The sequence below is a fragment of the Thunnus thynnus genome, chromosome 8 (assembly GCF_963924715.1).
Source record: "Thunnus thynnus chromosome 8, fThuThy2.1, whole genome shotgun sequence".
In the NCBI taxonomy this organism is placed as follows: domain Eukaryota; kingdom Metazoa; phylum Chordata; class Actinopteri; order Scombriformes; family Scombridae; genus Thunnus; species Thunnus thynnus.
This window is the reverse complement of record NC_089524.1, coordinates 20,429,950-20,448,230: the sequence shown is the minus strand read 5'-3', so window position 1 is coordinate 20,448,230 and position 18,281 is coordinate 20,429,950. Positions and strand designations below refer to the sequence as shown.

The window sequence follows — 18,281 nt, the reverse complement described above, 5'->3', positions numbered from 1 at the left end:
ACTCACTTCCACCACCTCTTTTTCTGTCTTACCATCTTTCCCTCCCTCCTTCTGTTTATCCATTCTCAGTCGTTCTCACACTCAACAAAACTCCCTCCCTCTGCCTTTTTCTTTCATTCCCATTCACACTCATCTCACTTCTCACTCTTTTTTCTCTTGCTTGCTTCTTCATCCAGGATACCAAGCTTCATTTGCCTCATTTGAAGCTTTAAAATCCTCCTAACCCTCCAACCCTAACCCTTATCCTTGGTGCATTTTTCCCTTGAGGACTGAAACAGATTTAATGGGTGGAAACAAGGAACCTTTCATACCATTTCTCATCAGTTGGGGATATTAAGCATTCAAATGGCACAACAATGATTCATTTACAAAAAAAAAAAAACATCAATTAACTCTGGTTTACAGCTGTAGAATGCAGCTGTGGCATGACCAAACAGTAGGCGTGTCTGACTTGTGCATCTGGATCAGTCTTGCAGCAAAGTTATGTTCTCTGTGGGATTGCAGACAAAATGCCAACATGCCTTGAAAATGTGATAAACTGCATTCAATAGCTTTACTTAATCCTGAATGAATTATACACGGTTCAAAAAATGCCTGTTGTAGATGTTTGATGTTAGATGTAAAGTAATATTATACATTAAAACTGCACTTTAATTGTAATTATTATTTTGCAGTTGTTTCTCATTGACTCAAATCAAGGCCAAATCAGTGCTTAAATTTATAAAGCATCTTAAAACTGATTAATTTTCTTTGGCTTTCTCTTGATTTTATAGCTTGTATTTTGTTGGTTGTACAGTGACCAGTTTTTTAGGCATAGTTTCTTTTATCTTCCTCTTTCCCTTCTTTTCTTCCTGTAAAGCACGTTGTAACTTCTGTTTCAAAAAGTGTTATTCTGTATGAATAAAGTTTTCTTGCTTGTTATAGGTAATGTCCCCACTTTACATGCTCATTTTGGAAGTGGTGTCCCACAAGGTTCAGTCCTTGGCCTCTTGCTGTTTACTGTTTTTAGTCTCCCCCTAGTTCTGGTTATTGTAAAAAACAATGTTTCCTGTCTACACTGATGACACACCACTGTATGTTTGATTTTAAACTCACAGTGTAGCTTGTTTTAAGGCATGCGTTACAAGTCTCCAGTGATAAATATCACAAATTTTGCTTCAAATAAATGAAAACAAATCTTTCTTTCTGTCTTTTGTTTGGCCCTTCTGATCGTGTCTGTAATTTACAGTACAAACTTGGCAGTCTGGCAGCAAATGTGAAACCTATCTGAGGGTGTTTTCAGCCTTTGTTTTCTTTCTTTTATTTATTTTTTATGGCTTGGCTCTGCCATGCACCAATGTCACCAAGTAAATGTAATACATTTGGCCAATAAAATGATTCAGATGTTTGGAAAATATGTCCTTAATTTGTCTTTGCAGCCTCTCCCTGTCTGCCCATTTATCATAATAAAACTGCAACTTAGTTTCCATAACTGAACACCACAAGAATACACTGGAGGCTCTATCTGAGAGTCAAGCATCAACATCCATTACAGAGAGGCTTCAACGGAAAACAGCATCAGGACCTGATTATACAGAGAGAAACCAGATAAATTGATGTAGGCCTGCATCTGTTTCACCGTGTTATTCCTTTGAACTGATGCTGTGGTGGAGAAAAATGACAAACACTGATGCCAAAGTCAGATGATACCACTAATAACAACAACGAAAGATGATTGATCAAATGCCTGATTAGGTATGACACATACACAAATGTTGCCACATTGCATTGTTGACACTTTAACTGATAATGTGTTTAATGATCTTTGGTCATTAATAACTACAATGAAGCTATAATTATTCTTCTTTGATCAGGAAACACATGTGTAATACATGTACATGTGTTGCTGTTTACTTTAGTAGGTCTGATAAACATTATATGATAAGACATAGACATCACAAATTCAGGAGTTATTATGGTTTTTCCATTTACACCTGCGATCAGGAAATATTTTAATGGCTTTGATTGTGTTGCCTCTTTGAGCAATACACATTTCCTTAAAGGGTCAAGGTCAGTTCCCCCAAACCCCTAAAAACATGTTTCACTACTTACACCTTGTGCTATCCAGTCACTTGATAACATTTTGAGATATTTACCACTGAAACTGCAATGTCACCCAAATACAATACAATGGAGGTGAATGAAACTTCATTTTTAATAAAGTTATATTACAAAACTCAGAGGCAATGTTGAGAAACAATGTCCTGGTTACTTGTGATAATACACAGACCTTGCCAACCATTGGCGTAATTTGTATTGCCCTTACTATAGAAAATAAGGGGTAAAGAAAGGGGTAAGTGGGAAAATATGTTGGGTTTTGGGGGGATTTGGCCAAACTGATCCTTCCAAAATAACCTTACAGAGCAACCTAACAGCAGCTGATTTTTTTTTTTTTTTTTTACCTCCACTGGTATAACTTCTCATTTCCCCGCAGTGATGCTAAAGTTTTTTATTTTTTCGATTTTTTTATGTGTAGTCCAGGGTGTGTCAGTAAACTGTGACATCACTGCTGATATCATCAGTGCTGTGTGATCAGAGGTGCAATGGACTTGAAACTTTCAAGAGGACCTTGATTAGTTAAGTTTAGTCAGAGAAACAGCTTGGTTAGGATTAACTTAACACTTAGTTAAGGTTAGGGGTTAGGTTAAACCAACACTGAAAGTTGGTTGGAAATGGTTGGACACAAACTAAATTCTCCCGTGTTTAAATCCAACATTTTGTTGACCCAGTCATCCAACCAAAATTCACATAGTCACACTACTCCTTTGCTCCTGACGGACAAGAGACATAATTACTACAGATGCTAGAGGGCTTTGTCAGTTGAACATATACAAGTGTTGATTTTTGGCATTTGCTGAACTGAATGTTGCTCTCGTTTTTCTTGGGAGTCTTGTTTTTCAGTCTTCTATTACATAGATCTTTAAATCTTTGATATAATAAGTCATCATCATTTCTTTTGTTTGGTGTGTACCTGGAACTTTTTGTCATGACACACATTGCTGCTTTGTCCAAAGTCCCTTTGATTTCCAAGTTCCCACAAGTTTTTTTCCTGAATGACAACTAACTAGCAAACATTTGGGATTGTATGTGACTGCAGCCTTAAAGGTCGATAAAAATGTAACATGTCTGGCTGCATTTCATTCTGATCTATTACTGTTGCTGTTGGTTGGCAAAGACAGTTGTATCTTCCCTCAAGTTCTTCCTGTTGGATCGACACCAAAACCTGACATTTTTATGGTTCAGATAGCTGAACATGCTTCTGCTTATCCATTGCAGATATACTAAATCATTTCTGACACTGTGCCATGTTGTTTATGTTTGTATGTTTGTACTACACCAAACAAAAAAGACACATGAATGCAATGTAAAACGCTAACAGTGACTCACAAAACTGTCTCACTAAAACTACTAGGGTGGTTCCATTAAATATACTTGCAGAAATGATGAGGGGAACATTGCTATAAAAATGTTCCCAAGGTTACATTAAAAAAATACACAAATTAAGCTTACAAATTAAAACAATACATCACACTTCATTAAACTAAATGCTTATGACACACTGGACTTTGGAAAAAAACAAATGTTATGCATACTGGCAGACCAATACTAGAACTATGAGTCACCTTTCATGCAAGGAAATATTGCTTTAGACATTAATGTGGTACATGTAAAGGACCATTTGTAGGGGTGGATCAATAAGGGCCTGCATAAGTTCCTGTTGTTCAACAGATCTTACCATTGAAAAATTTATCCTTTGGCTCCTGAAACATTTGGTGGAAGAAATATTCAGTTAACAAGGCAACAACATGTCCCTTATAGGTATACATATCCAAGCTGTGAAAGTGAAAATAAGCAGTCTGTGCACTGAGGGGTGAGGTTTGAGTAAAAATATGTATATGTGTGTGTGTGTGGGCCAGGTATTCCTCATGTTATGGGGACGTAAATCTGTTTACACAGTCATGTTGTGGGGACTCATCTCCCTTATGGGGACAAAAAGCAAGTCTTTTTAATGTAAATCATTAATTTTAGGGTGAAGACTTGGTTTAAAGTTAAGGTTAGTTTAGGGTTATGTTAAGGTTAGGGTTAGGGTTAGTGTTAGGCAAGTAGTGGTTATGGTTAAGGTTAGGATAAGTCTCCAGGAAATGAATGTAAGTCCATGTAATGTCCTCTGAAGTGATGGAAACACAACTGTGTGCGTGTGTGTGTGTGTGTGTGTGTGTGTGTGTGTGTGTGTGTGTGTGTGTGTGTGTGTGTGTTGGAGGTGGGGTTAACTGTTCAAGAATTTGACCTAAGAAATCAGGTTGGAATCTCAGCTGCAAAAACATACCTTCCACATGACTACAGGTCTGCTTGTGAGCCAGATACATTTTCTGCATATCTTTGCAGCGATTAAAATATCTCCTGTCAAGGTGTACGGACTCACAAACCTGCAGGCAATCAAAAATAAAAAGTAACAGCAGTGAATAGTGGGGCTGAGAGAGTAATGTGTTCCTCTTTGAGGGGGTGGAGAGCCTGAGATGTATGAAGGGATAGTATGGCCTCCTGGAGATGTTGGAGGGCTCGGCTCACTGCTCTGGACATGCAGCCTAAGAGATCTTACTGTACCTGAAAGGGATTTCCAAGGGATAAAACGCAGGGGGTAAATACTTCATCTAATCTTTGAAACGAGGCAAACAGGGAGGTGTATGAAACAGACAACAAGCTGTATGGAATGCAGTTCTGAATGCAGAAATATGTACAACACATTTTTAAATTTTTTTTTTCTGCCCTGAAGACATTAAGATGTTCTGGGGATCGTTTGTATCAGCTGAGAAGCAGCATATTTATGCTTTGTACAAAGAGCTGATGGTGTTTCCTGTCTAGGTAAAACAAGACTTTTGAGTCTACAGCCATGCTAGCTGCTCTGTGAGGCTGCACAGAGACATAACTGTGCTTTGAGCTAAATGCTAATGTGAGCATGCTAACATTCTCACAGTATTAATGTTTATCATGTTTGCCATCTTAGTTTAGCCTGTTAGCATGCTAACATTTGCTAATTAATAAGCACAAAACACAAAGTACAGCTGAGGCTTATGGGAATTATATTTATTTTGCATATATTTGGTCCTAAACTAGTTTGAGCATTGAGCAAATAAAATTTTAACCTGTTGATGGCACAAATGAAAAGTTAAGGTATCACCAAACCACCAGTATTTCATGGCAATAGACCATTTTCACTGCAGACATTTTTACTTGTCAAAGCAGGAACAGGTGTGAATGCTAACATTGAGGATGGCTCATTTCCATTAATTTTCTCAGTAAGCCATGTCAGTGATTGAGCATGCATAGCACAGAACGCTGGAACTGGCTCACCTAAATGCAATGCAGCCCTCGTTAATGTTATTAACGCCACCTGTGCTTTTCTTGTGCTTTGACAAGTCAAAATGTCTGCCATGGAAAAGGTCTACAGTTGTTCCCAAAACCACAAATGTCAACCTCATGGTGGTGCTAGAGGAAAAGTCAGGGGATCACCAAAGTGAGATTAGCAATTCATCTCACAGTTGTTGAGATATTTCAGTCTGGACCAAAGTGATGGACCAACTGACAGAGAGACTGTAACTGCCATACCTAATGCCATGTGCTGCTAGTGTGGCTAAAGACTTTACATCTGTACTCATGATCTGCATGATTCAAAACATCATTCTACTTTATTTTACCACTTTATTTGAATTACAGTAAATGTACAGTGAAATCAAGGATTAAGCCCCAGTTTTACATAAAAAGCCACATAAGTGAGTTTACTCTCAGTATGCCATTTTCCATCAGTATAAAGGGGCGACCAACAGGCTTTGGACAGGGGGAGGCTCCAAATTTTCTTTTCACATGAGATTTTCTTAATGGAATGTCTTTATTGACTGTGGAAATAAAATGATGTCCAATCCTTCGACATGTGATTATATTTTATTAGAAAAGAGCACTCCGTGTTCCCTTGTGCCAGTCAGGCATTCCTCTGCAGGGAGTTGACTGGTGCTCTTCTGGAACCAAACATCTGTGCTTCTCACAGCTCTGTTTCATTACTCCCCGAAACACTAAACCCAGAAAATCAGCTTAAACACACTCAGGCATTTATTTTGAAAATCCCCACTGCAAAAACTCAAGGGGTCTTGACTGTGTGTGAAACTGAACACTTGGATGTGTTTAACAAATGCTGCCAGGAAGAACAACACACATCTCAGGTCTAGAGAGATTTAAATACATTCCTAATGCAAACCTGAAGCTCTACGTGATTTTCTCAGTGTCACACAACAGTCACTGTGTTGAGCAAGAAATTCAACCTTCTCCATTTCACCTCTGGCTTGTATTGCACTACGTGTGTGTCCAAAATGTGAGCTGCTGCTGCAGCAAAATTCAGAGCTAAGACAAATGCTAATAACCTGACAAATAGTCATATTTGATTTGGTTGTTCCTATAGTGATTTACTGTGAGACAAACTGAGAAAAAAATCTATTGTCAACTACAGAAACCATCTTTGTCCATCTGTAACGTGTAATTTTCTCCAAATTAGAACCTGACCAGCAATAGCTTATGACATATTTGAATCAGCACATCAGACAATAAGCAACAAGACTTAGTAGCACAGAAATTATACGTTTGTGGGAGAAATAGCGTCACCACTAACACCAGAGAGCAAATAGCAAAATGTCTCATTAAGTACATTTCTAAGTCACGATTCTTGTGGTCATGAGATCAAATCGTTAGATATCGGCCTCAAAAATGTGGTATTGTTTGGGCTCTACTCCAGAAAATTTGCCATCAGGACCATAAAGACCATAAAATACACCCAAAACAAACACTCCTTCAGGGCTCATACCTGTCAGCAATGCAAAATAATAGAGAGGGGGGCAAATAATATGAAAAATAACTACTAGGGCACAAATATTGAAAGCATTTTCAATACATGTCATGATACGTGGGTAAATAATTAAAAACTTTCCTGAGGCATGTTTTACCAGTTACACGTTATGTGTCAAAGATCTTGAAGTATCAGGTAGTAAATTCAAATCAGTATAAGTTGGCAACAGAGCCACAGCTGGGTATCAGATGTCGATGAAAGATGAAAAGAAAACACCAGTGAGGTGCCCATAAATTGCACAATTAACAAGTTTCTAATCCAAGTTTCTTCATGGAACTGCAAAATCCATCAGTTAAATTGCAATTGCATCCCATCAATTTTAGTGGCAGGAAGTATTCTTTCCATCGTATTAACAAAGGCAAGTACCCCGGACAGCTCCTGCATCCCTGGAGGTCCCAGGATCAGCACCTTGGACAGCGGGTTTGAAACAGCAAACTGTTAAAAATGATCCACCTGAGCTGTAGAGGAAAACAGGAGGAAGCTATACCATGTAGTAGTGTAGAACAACTACTACTTCTCCCCCAACTATTTTACATTACTGTCTAAATGTGAGTGATGACATGATACTGTTTTTAAACTCCCCTCCTACATTTCTTCACATTTACAAAGATGTTTGATGGATACTAGAATAATTTCTTTCATCCAGACAAGTGTCATTTTCTGCCAGTTTTTAATATTAAATGTAGCTTGTTGCAATTACTCACAACCAAATCAGGTTACACTGTCCTCATCCTTGATGATAATTCATAGGAGCATATGACAAAGTATGAGAAGCTACTTGTCACTGCAGGTAATTCTGTCATGTCTTTCCTGAGGGAGGTTGGTTTTTTTATGTCCTATAATTCGATAAAATTAACATTATTTGGTTCCCACTTACAGTACTTCCAAAAGACTAAGTATTCTTTCTGAGGGAGTGTGTGAGATGAGGTATTTAACTCAACAGAAATGGCAACGTGCACAGACACAGGACACACCACCAGCACTTGTGTAGACCACAAGACAAAAGTCAAAAACAAAGAAAAAGATCATATACACCTAGTTCCAGTGAGAAAAATATTGAAATTATCTGACATTTTTGACCACAAGGCTGTTAGGGATACTTCTGGATAAACACCTTGTTGGTAAGGCAATAGTTGCATTGGGACTTGCATTGTTTTCTTAGTTTTTAATGCAACAGCACATATTAGTTTACTTTCCTAAAATGTGGACAACCTCAAGCCCTTATGAACTTGTATTTTGACACTGATCATCAGTATAATAGTATGTCTTGAAAAACCTAAATACTACCCAACTACTAATAATTCAGAGTGTGACAAACTGATGAAGATGGGTTGCTGCAGATGATCCACTCTGACAGAAACTGTTTGTTTAAAACGTAAATTTATTTCATTGTACAGTAGTATCTCACAAGTATTTACAAAAAATGTACACATTACCACTGACATTTCAAAAGTTAAGAGTGAAAAATCTTAATCGCACATTGTAGAAAAGCACTTATAAATATCCAATTTGAGAGTCCGACTTAGAAAAGTACCAGAGATGTTTTCACAACATGTCATGTCCCTGTAATGGAAACGTTTCTTGGATGGTTGCAGATTCGCTGTCTTCATCTCCTGCAGCAGTGTTTAATCTAATGTGCCTGCAAAGAAAATAGAGAAGAATTGAGTACAAATTGAAGTACGCCAAAATGACATGTTTGGTATTCTTCTTTTGTGTCACTGGATGACATGGCCATAAATCTTGAGGATTTGTTTTAATGTCTTGGCAACGCTTACCTTCAAGGAATGCAAACTCATCTATGGCCTCTATTGCGTTGTCTGTAGAGACACAACAAAAGAGAGGGGTTAACTGATTATCAAAATAGTTGCCAATTAATTTTACTAATCAATTAAATGAATGATCATTTCAGCTATCGTGTGAAATAATTTATATTTCTGCACAATTTAAGCAGCCACTTCATGGTCTGAGCTCATCAGCTAAACAGCTGAAATGCCCAGTAAGTCTGTACATATTTGCAAACCGCATTCAGAGTTTCTTTACAGCGCTTACCCAAGTCTTTTCTTTGCAACGTTTTCCTCTTCCCTTGCTGGGCGTATACCAGGGCATCTTTGGCAATCATCTCAACAAACAACTCCTGTGGGACAGAAACACATGAATATTCTGTCATTTACAACTTAAACAAATGCAGGAAGTTGTCACTTATATTTTCCCACCAATATGGATGATTTTGCACAGTACAGTTCACATCCCTGAATTTCAGTCCTTGGTCTACAATTATAACAAATATCCTTTTAAAATTAACCCATCTCTCTATATTCATTCTGCTCAGGTTTTAACTATTTAGTTAGAAATTTAGAAAGTTAACAGCAGAAAGTTCCTTAGATAGGTTAATAATGTGTTGTAGTAAATGATTCCAGTAGCAACAAAACCATAACCCACTTTTGGACTAACCCTCTCTTCCACACAATGTATTTTCGCATTGAACATTTCTTACATTAAGCTTTCTGCAAAGCTCAAACATGGCACTTTATCTGCCCCTTGTATTTATATATTATGTATGTATGTACAGAGAGGTGACAAATTAAAGGAAAGTTAGAAAGGTGTTGGGCCACCATGTGCCACCAGAACAGTTTCAAGCTATAGCATTGATTTTACAAGTCTCTGAACTCTAGTGGAGGGATGAACACCATTCTTCCAAAAGATATTTAGTGTTTTGATGATGGTGGTGGAGAGCGCTGGCTAACATCTCGGTCCAAAATCTTCCATAGGTGTTCAATTGGGTTGAGATCTGGTATTCATCAAACCATTCAGTGACCCCTCATACCCTGTGAATTGGGGTATTGTCATCCTGGAAGAGACCACTCCCATCAAGATAGAAATGTTTCATAATAGGATAAAGGTGATTACTCAGAACAACTTCATACTGAATTGCAGTGAGCCTTCCCTCTAAGGGGACAAGTGGACCCAAACCATGCCAGCAGTATAACAGAGCCACCAGATTCACTCACTGTAGGGGTCAAGCATTCAGGCCTGTGCCTATTTTACCTTTAATTTGTCACCTGTCTGTATGTAGGTAAGTAAGAAAATTGCTGTTGTCTTGGATGGTAAGCTTGAAACACCTTATGCAACTATATTACTATTGTTTCTTACAAACACATACATAAATTAGATTATTTGAGGACAACCCCCCCTGATTAATATGCAGGCATGAAAGGTGCACAACGTGGTGGAGACTGGTGGAGTTTAATATAAATTAAAATGATCATATGTCACTTTGATGAATCTATTGCAGCAAATTGCAGCAAAAATATATTGAATATGAAATATCTTTTGAAAATGAGGCAGTAACACGCTGTGAAAATTCAGGGAATTAGCACTGCGCATCTTTCTTCAGGTGTGCGTGTTTTGTTTTTTTTACCGTGGCTTTAGCGATGATGAACACAGACTCCTGGCTGGCCAGGGACACGTCTGGGTCGGTCTTCATCAGAGCCTTGATGCGGGCCAGCGGGAGTTTGGACAGCCGGTTGTGGGTCGCGGAGGCTGCGGCCGCGGGGCCCGTCTGCTGCCGGCCGCTCTCCTCCTCCGCCTCGGCCCCGCGGCTCTCCTCCTCGCTCCCACACCGGTCCGGGTCGTGCTCCGCTGGGGTGACAGGTGTTGCCACTGTCGCTGCCATTCTCCAGTTTCTTAAACTACAAACGTTAAATTCCCCCCAAAAACACACGAATAATTACGGTTTTGTGGCTACATGTCACACAAGTAACAACAACACCAGCAGCAGCGCGCCAGGCCAGCATGTGCTTCCGGTGGTTGGGTGACGGCGTGCGCTGATTCGTCAGCCAGCCACTCCAACATCCCGCCTTTTCCTCTCCCGCCAACCAATTCACTTCGGTGATTGGTCAGAATACAAACTACTTCCTGACTATTGGCTGGAATTTAACGCCAATCAAGGAAGTACGTCGCTTCGGACGCCAACGAGAGAAGAGGAGAGGAGGGATATAAGACGTTGATGTTTTTTTAATTGATGTCGAGAAGATAAAAATACAGTCTTCGTAATTAAACTATAATTATAATTTTGGACAAAATCCACATCAATTCTAACATCCATGGACAATTATGCACCTTACTACCTTATCCACCTGACTTGCACGAATATTAACATCATTGAACAGTGTATACTCAGCAAATAGTATATTCTCCATTCTATTTTAATTTTTTTCTACTTATTTTTTATATATCGTTATATTATTACTATATTACTGTTATACCTATCTTTCTATGCCCATGGACAGAAAAAGAAACCAAACTTTATTCACATTCTTGATAATATTCAGTTATATTTCAACTCTAAAAACTAAAAAAAGCATCAAAAACTGTTTTTACAACCATAACAATTTTGACATTTGATTAATTGATAAATTGTTTGATCATTAAAATGAAAATAGTGGAAATACCTATCAAATATTCATAAAGTACAAGGTTAAGTCTTCAAATGTCTTAGTTGTCTGACCAGCAGTCCAATACACAAAGATATTCAGTTTGCAATGATATAAAAAAGGAGACAAGCAGCAAATCTTCCATTTGATTGAATGATTTACATTTTTTTGCTGATACATTTTCTGTCAGTTGACTTATTGATTAATCGGCTAATCATTTAAAATATCTTTATCGGTAATGTTCCCGACATTTCCTCTTTTGGTTCCTATTTGTGTGGTTATGTATATATATTACTGTGTTTAGTGTTTATGACTGTTTGCAGTTAAGTTAAAAAAAGATGTGAAGAAGATGCCAAAAGGTTACGTAAGGTATCAAACATCATTTGTAGACTTTCATGTCAGTAAAGCCTGATGTAGCAGATTGGTGTTACAGTTTCACACACTTGCAACAAATTTTCTATAATTACTTGATAACTTGATTTTTATGTTTTTTAATTGTTATGCACCATAACACCAAGACAAAGTCATTGTATTTGTAAACCTACTTGGCAATAAACCTGATTCTGATAATCAATCAGAAATGATCCAGTAGTCTATATTCATGTGTTACTGATCATCAGTTATTCAGTATGAACACTAATATAAGGCATGATTACGAGTTTATTCTTTAAAAGTGTGTATGCAGCGTTTCTATTGTTTCTGCCTCTGTCAGATAACCCAATGAGCAGTCCACTAATACACTGCGCTAATAGGATTGTGAGGTGTGATTTAGTCTTGTCAAGCTCCATTGACATGTTCAGTCACAGTCAGGTGTTGCAGCCTGAGAGACAGACATGAAGGACCCGCAGCTTGCAGGTAAATTTATTCCTGATTTTATATGCTTTTATAATATATATTTATGTCTCTGCAGTTTTATGAAGGGGTTATGAGATGTAACTAATGTTTTTGTTAATCATTAATAAATCATTTACTTTATGCTTTATAAATCAATTATGGGACATTAATAATAACCTTGGCATTGCCAAGTCATTTGTACAACAGCATGACAGCAGCATTTGTCTTTTTAGCGCTTTAATTCATGAGTAAGATGTATTACTGTACAAATTAAAAAACAAAACCTTGACTTATTAACATTTATAACTGCAGATATGAGGGCTTATTAGAAGGTGAAAACCCCATATTAATATTTATTAATGGATTACCAACATTCATCACTGCACTAATCCTTTTTGCAACTTCTAACCTATAATCTTTAAAGCATTATTAGACCATTACTATCTATGTATACCATTTATAAGCTGTGTTTCTTTTCAGCAAGTGGTAGCAAATTGTGTTTACAATTCAACCCTTAATGTTCAACTTGCTAAACAGTTTAAGACGCTCATTCTTTAATTGTCTGGTATGCTGTATATGGAAAGGGAACAACATTGTATAAGAGACAATCATGCAGAAGTTTTCAGTGTTTGCTAATTAAATCTTAGAGTCCAGACCCTTACACACCTCTACATAAGATAATTAGCTGATTTCATTTGTTTTATATGCAAGGCATATTAGAGACATGCACTAAAGAATACAATAATTAACATACAACCAAAAAAGCAGCAAAAAAGAGAAAATAGTTCAGTTTAAAAGCATTTAATAGTCCAATTTTATCCCTTTCAAACTGACTCTACTGTGGATTTAATTAACCATCTCTCTCAATTGATTCAATAATACCATCAGTCTGTGCAACAAGAACTTAAACCCTAATTTGACAGCTCTGTGAATTCATGTTCTGCCTGTTCCTAGTTATCCTGCCTGAGTAAGTACAGTATAAATAGCCGTCTACATTCAGAAGTGACCCACTAATACTGCTTCTGATAGAAGCCAATAATCCTTGCCACTTTGGGACCTGAGCCTGCTGTGGGCTAAATTTAACCCACAATGACCAGGAGGAGGCACAGTATCATTACACTGTAGTCTTACAGAATTATAATATCAGAAGCATCACTATTGTTGATCATTGAGTACTTTATTTAACTCATTAACCTTCTTCACGTGTGTTATCATGTTGAGAGGTTATATGTGTGCTGTAAGATGCCCAGACAGGGTTCAAGGCCTGACATCAGAGCCAACTGCTTGTGTAATGTTGGCACCTTGAGCAGTTTCCTGTGAAAACAAATGATGGTGGTGGTTTCAGGTTTACATAAAAAGAGTCACAATATTGTCTTGTTTGGGAAAAAAATGAATAGACTGGCCAGTTTTTAAAAGGAAATGTGCTGATTCTTGAGAACATTCTGAATAAAGAATGAAACTTCTGTTCCCAGAACAGAAAGGACACACAAGGTCGCTTCCTGCTTTTGTCCATCATTAAAAATGAAAACATGCATGTTAAAATTGATTTATCACAGTCCAAAAATATTTCAACACCTGTTTAGTTCCATCGAATGCTGATAAAAAACACGGCAAAAATATTGTGCTATCTGATGTTTTACTCATACTTATCCATGATTCCTGTTATTGTGTTAAGAAAAGTGCTATAAAGAGATTATTATAATCATCACATACAAAAAAGTGTTGCAAAAAGAAAGAAAAGAGGAAAATGCAGAAAGGAGAGTCCTACATGCATCCACCTGAGAATAATGTCAGTTCATTCACACACCTGCAAATTGACATCAATAGTTTTTTTTTATTTGCCTTCTTGTACTAGATGTGGGTAATTTTCAGACACATACACCTTCAACTTACATATTAGACACAAACTAAGATGCAGGTTAAGAGTGATGTAAAAGAGGTTACAAGTTTATCTCATGTAACATGGAGGTCAATCTCATTATCAGTGTGCTATACATGGAACAGCCACACTACGTCTGCACATTGACGTCTTTAAGACTGTTCAGTACTGACAGTAGGGCAAAAATAACCTGGCAGGGTCGCTTGCCTACATTTACTCCAACAAAAGTAATGTTAAGGGTACACAGCAGTGTTGCTGACTTATTTCTCTATAAAAAAAACCCAAATCTCAGTTTTGCTTTCAAATTCTTTCTTGTTTCTTAAAAGTTTCTCTATTCCATCATTTCTTTTCTAGCCATCAAAACGCGTTTGTGGCCAAAGCAGAAAGTGAGTAAGAAATCCAAAGATGAGCCTCCAAAGGAGGAGAACATAACCAAGCCCCTGTCCTCCTCCGCCATATGTGCCATCCCACAGCTGACTGCAGTAGAGAGAATGAGGCAATCACCATTTGAGAGGGTTGTCTATGACATGGCCCACAATGAGAGGATCGTCAATGACCTGATACTGGGTCGAAGGGTCGGCTTCTACGAGCTGCGGGGAGAGATCGGGCAGGGTAACTTCTCCTCTGTCAGGCTGGGCATCCATGCTTTAACTAAAGGTCAGGAACCAACACTTATTTTTGTGGTTTAATCTCATTCATTCATTCATTTTTACCTAAAGATAATTCATAATTTCTGGTGGAGAGCATGAAGAGTCTGTCCAGTCTGAGCAGCCTGTACTTTAGTCTTTTTCTGTCATACACATGGTCTGGCCTTGAGGAGATATTAGTTGTAGATGATAATATTATTGGTTTGTAAATAAAGTTCATGTCAGTAGAGGAGAACTGATCCCCCAAGTAAGCCTGTCAGATCTTCCCCACCCCCTGCAGTGAATTTATTATTTGAGAATTACACCCGTATATGTGTGTCCACATTTTTGTCATACCTAAAAATAATGCTTCAACAATCTTGGAATTAAATTAGATGCCAAAAATAAATTCTTTCTGCCTTCTCCTTGTATGTGTGTAACAGTGGCATCCTTCTCCCCTATTTTCTCGTGTGTTTAAATCTCTTAAAACGGTCTCTGTCCTGAATTTGACCTTTCACCTCATCAGACCTTCTCTAAACCCATCCCTGATATCTAAGCCTCCTCTCTTCTTCTTCTCTCAGAGAGAGTCGCTGTTAAAGTCATCGACAAGCTGCGTTTGGATAAGAGGGGCCAGCCTATGACTGTCTCTGAGATCAACTGCATGGAAAAGCTGTGCCACCCAAACATAGTGCGTCTGTACGAGGTGATCGAAACAAGCAGGAAGCTGTATCTGGTGATGGAGTATGGCAATGGTGGAGATCTGTTCTCTCGAATCACCACCAGGGGGAAGCTTAGCGACCTGGAAACTAAACTCATCTTTGCACAAGTCATCTCTGCTGTTAAACACATGGTGAGCTTCACTGTTACACAATCATAATCTACTGTGTAGCATAAATCTATACTCAGTCTGTCTCTCATGTACATCGATTTTTTTAGGTGTTCATTATTCATGTTAATGAGTTATTCAAAGCAAATAAGATGAAATGAACTTCAATTAACTTAGAACTTGACAATCTGTAATTGTTTTAACCACAATAATGTAAAGTTGGATATACTTACTTACATACTTCCATTTTTAAATATTTTTGGGCAGCATTTTCGCCTCTATTTTGATGGAGGTCAGTAGAAAGGTGACAGGACATGAGGGTGACACGCAACAAAAGTTTCCCAGTCAAACTCAATCCAGTGTTGTTGCAATTACAGGGTCAGGATCATAAACATCTGGTCCAGATGCTCTCTGTCTTCCAACCAATGCAAACAAGCATTTTACAACATGAAAACAACTTAACTAAGATTCAGTTGTTGTTTAGTTTTACTTATGATAATAACGGAGCTGCAACGAATAGTCGATTAATCGATTAGTTGCCAACTATTAAATTAATCACCAAACAATTTTGATAATCAATGAATTGTTTTGATTCATTTTTTTAAGAAAAAAAATATCCAAATTCTCTGATTCCAGCCTCTCAAATGTGAATATTTTCTGGTTTCTTCAGTCCTCTATGACAGTAATCTGAATTTCTTTGGGTTGCAGACAAAACAAGACATTTGAAGACGCCACCTTTGACTCTAAGAAACAATCATCAACATTTTTCATCATTTTCTGACAGTTTATGGACCAAACATCTAATCGTTTAATCTAGAAAATAATCGTCAGATTAATCGATAATGAAAATAATCATTAGTTGCAGCCCTAGATGATTATAACAATAATTAACAGAATACTGTTACAGTGTGCCTTAAAAAAACATTCAATGTGTCACTAATCCAATTAAAAGAATGACAAACAAATGACATAGAAGAAGCATAAAAGTTGTTAATATTTTTCTAAGGTTAGGGTAAGTTAATACTTTGTCTAAAAGTAAATAAATCAAAACAGAATCCCTGTTGAGATTTTCTACCTGTTTGTGATATTTCAGCATGACAACAACATCGTCCACAGAGACCTTAAGGCAGAAAACATCTTCTACACCACCAGCTACTGCATCAAGGTCGGTGATTTTGGCTTCAGCACCGAGTGTGGCCCCAGCGAGCTTCTTACCAATTTTTGCGGGTCGCCGCCGTATGCTGCTCCTGAACTGTTCAAGGAAAAAGGTTACATTGGGCGCTACTCAGATATCTGGGCTTTAGGCATCCTCTTGTACTTCATGGTGACGGCCACTATGCCCTTTTATGGGGACAACCTTGGGAGGCTGAAGCGTTGCATCCTTCAGGGGGCCTACAGTATCCCTGCTTATGTGCCTGATCAGTGCCAGCTGGTCATAAAAGGCATGCTGCGCCCTGTGCCTGTTGATCGCTCCTCTCTCACACAGATTATAAACAATGCTTGGCTGAAGGGGATTGAGTACCCCTGTCCGTATGTGTTGTTGCCCCTGACCCCAGCCCACTTCGCCCAGGCTACCCAGGCTCTCTGCACGGAGGAGCAGGAGGTGAAGAGTTTGCTGTCAGATCTCGGCATTGTGACAGTTCATTTCCAAAACAATCCCTGTTTAGACTGTAAGAGTCCGTTGACCGGGACTTACCGGATCCTCCTCCATCGCGTGCAGAAGAGGAGGTCAGTAGAGGCTGTGGGCTATTCAGCACTTCACCCTGATGAGTACAGAAGTCCGAGGAAATGGGCTGTTGCATCCGCGGACAAACATGCTCCCTCTGCGGTCTGTGTTATACTATAACAACAACTGGACTGCTTTACTTGTTGCTACACAGGCACTTTATAACATACACATGTGCCCATTTGCTTGCGGACACCCTTCAGGCTCTTGTAATAGGGTCAAAGTCTGACAGTTCCTCTGTCCTACTGTTTAAGTCAATTACAGCTCACAGACAAGGGCATCTCTCCTAAGTAATTAGCTGTGGCTGTCTGTGCTGATAACATCACCAGCTATAGTCAGTACAACAAGCTTACTGACGTAAAACATTTATCAATCACTGTATGGCTATGAGCATCTTCTGATCCATCTGAGTCAGAGCATAAATCTACTGGACTAATCCAAGGCCAAATGTAATCCTAATAAGGGAGAAACTGAGAATATTGCTTCATCCAACAGAAATGAAACCTGAGAATATGGTCACAAGGTCAGAACAGACTGACTGTAAAATCAGTCTGCTGTGGTCTCTAATGTTTTTTTGTGTGTTTTAATCATAGAAACTGATACCCAAATGCCTTCATTAAATGCACATTTATGACTGTAACAAAAAAGTCTGGAGCCCTCAATTTGTTTAAGGTTTTGCACAATTTTAATCTAATTTTCTTCATATTTTTGTTAAGTATTGTGCTAATGTATGTGTTTATATTTTAAGGCAAGACTTTCTTAAGTGATTCATGAAAGCCTGAACTTTATGCCATTCAGTATTCACAATTATAGCATGGAGTAAGGTCAAATTCATGAATCTGAATAAATTCAATTTAAAAAAGATTTTAAACTGTTTCCTCTCTCAGATCTCTTCATCAGGACACACTTTTCCCACTCTGTGCTTCCATCAGTAGGCATGTTATTACAGGATAATATTCTTGTCTTTTTCAGCTGAGTGCACGACTTCAGCCAAGATTTGTACTGTTTACAAAGACATTTCTACTG

At 38.1% G+C, this 18,281-nt stretch overlaps 2 protein-coding genes across 2 annotated transcripts; one reads left to right on the top strand and one right to left on the bottom strand.

Annotated features, from left to right (window-relative positions):
* Nucleotides 1–8,292: 8,292 nt before the first annotated feature.
* Nucleotides 8,293–10,763, bottom strand: pole4 (polymerase (DNA-directed), epsilon 4, accessory subunit). The gene is made up of 4 exons (XM_067597027.1): nucleotides 10,350–10,763; nucleotides 8,981–9,065; nucleotides 8,707–8,748; nucleotides 8,293–8,570 (listed from the first exon to the last, which is right to left on the bottom strand). The coding sequence occupies exons 1-4, from the start codon at nucleotides 10,602–10,604 to the stop codon at nucleotides 8,557–8,559; spliced, it is 396 nt and encodes a 131-aa protein (XP_067453128.1). The 5' UTR covers nucleotides 10,605–10,763; the 3' UTR covers nucleotides 8,293–8,556.
* A 1,400-nt stretch (nucleotides 10,764–12,163) lies between these two features.
* On the top strand, nucleotides 12,164–18,061 carry LOC137187825 (serine/threonine-protein kinase NIM1). The gene is made up of 4 exons (XM_067597026.1): nucleotides 12,164–12,219; nucleotides 14,432–14,734; nucleotides 15,285–15,553; nucleotides 16,623–18,061. Exons 1-4 carry the CDS (start codon nucleotides 12,198–12,200, stop codon nucleotides 17,373–17,375), a joined length of 1,347 nt encoding a protein of 448 aa, XP_067453127.1. The 5' UTR covers nucleotides 12,164–12,197; the 3' UTR covers nucleotides 17,376–18,061.
* Nucleotides 18,062–18,281: the final 220 nt, after the last annotated feature.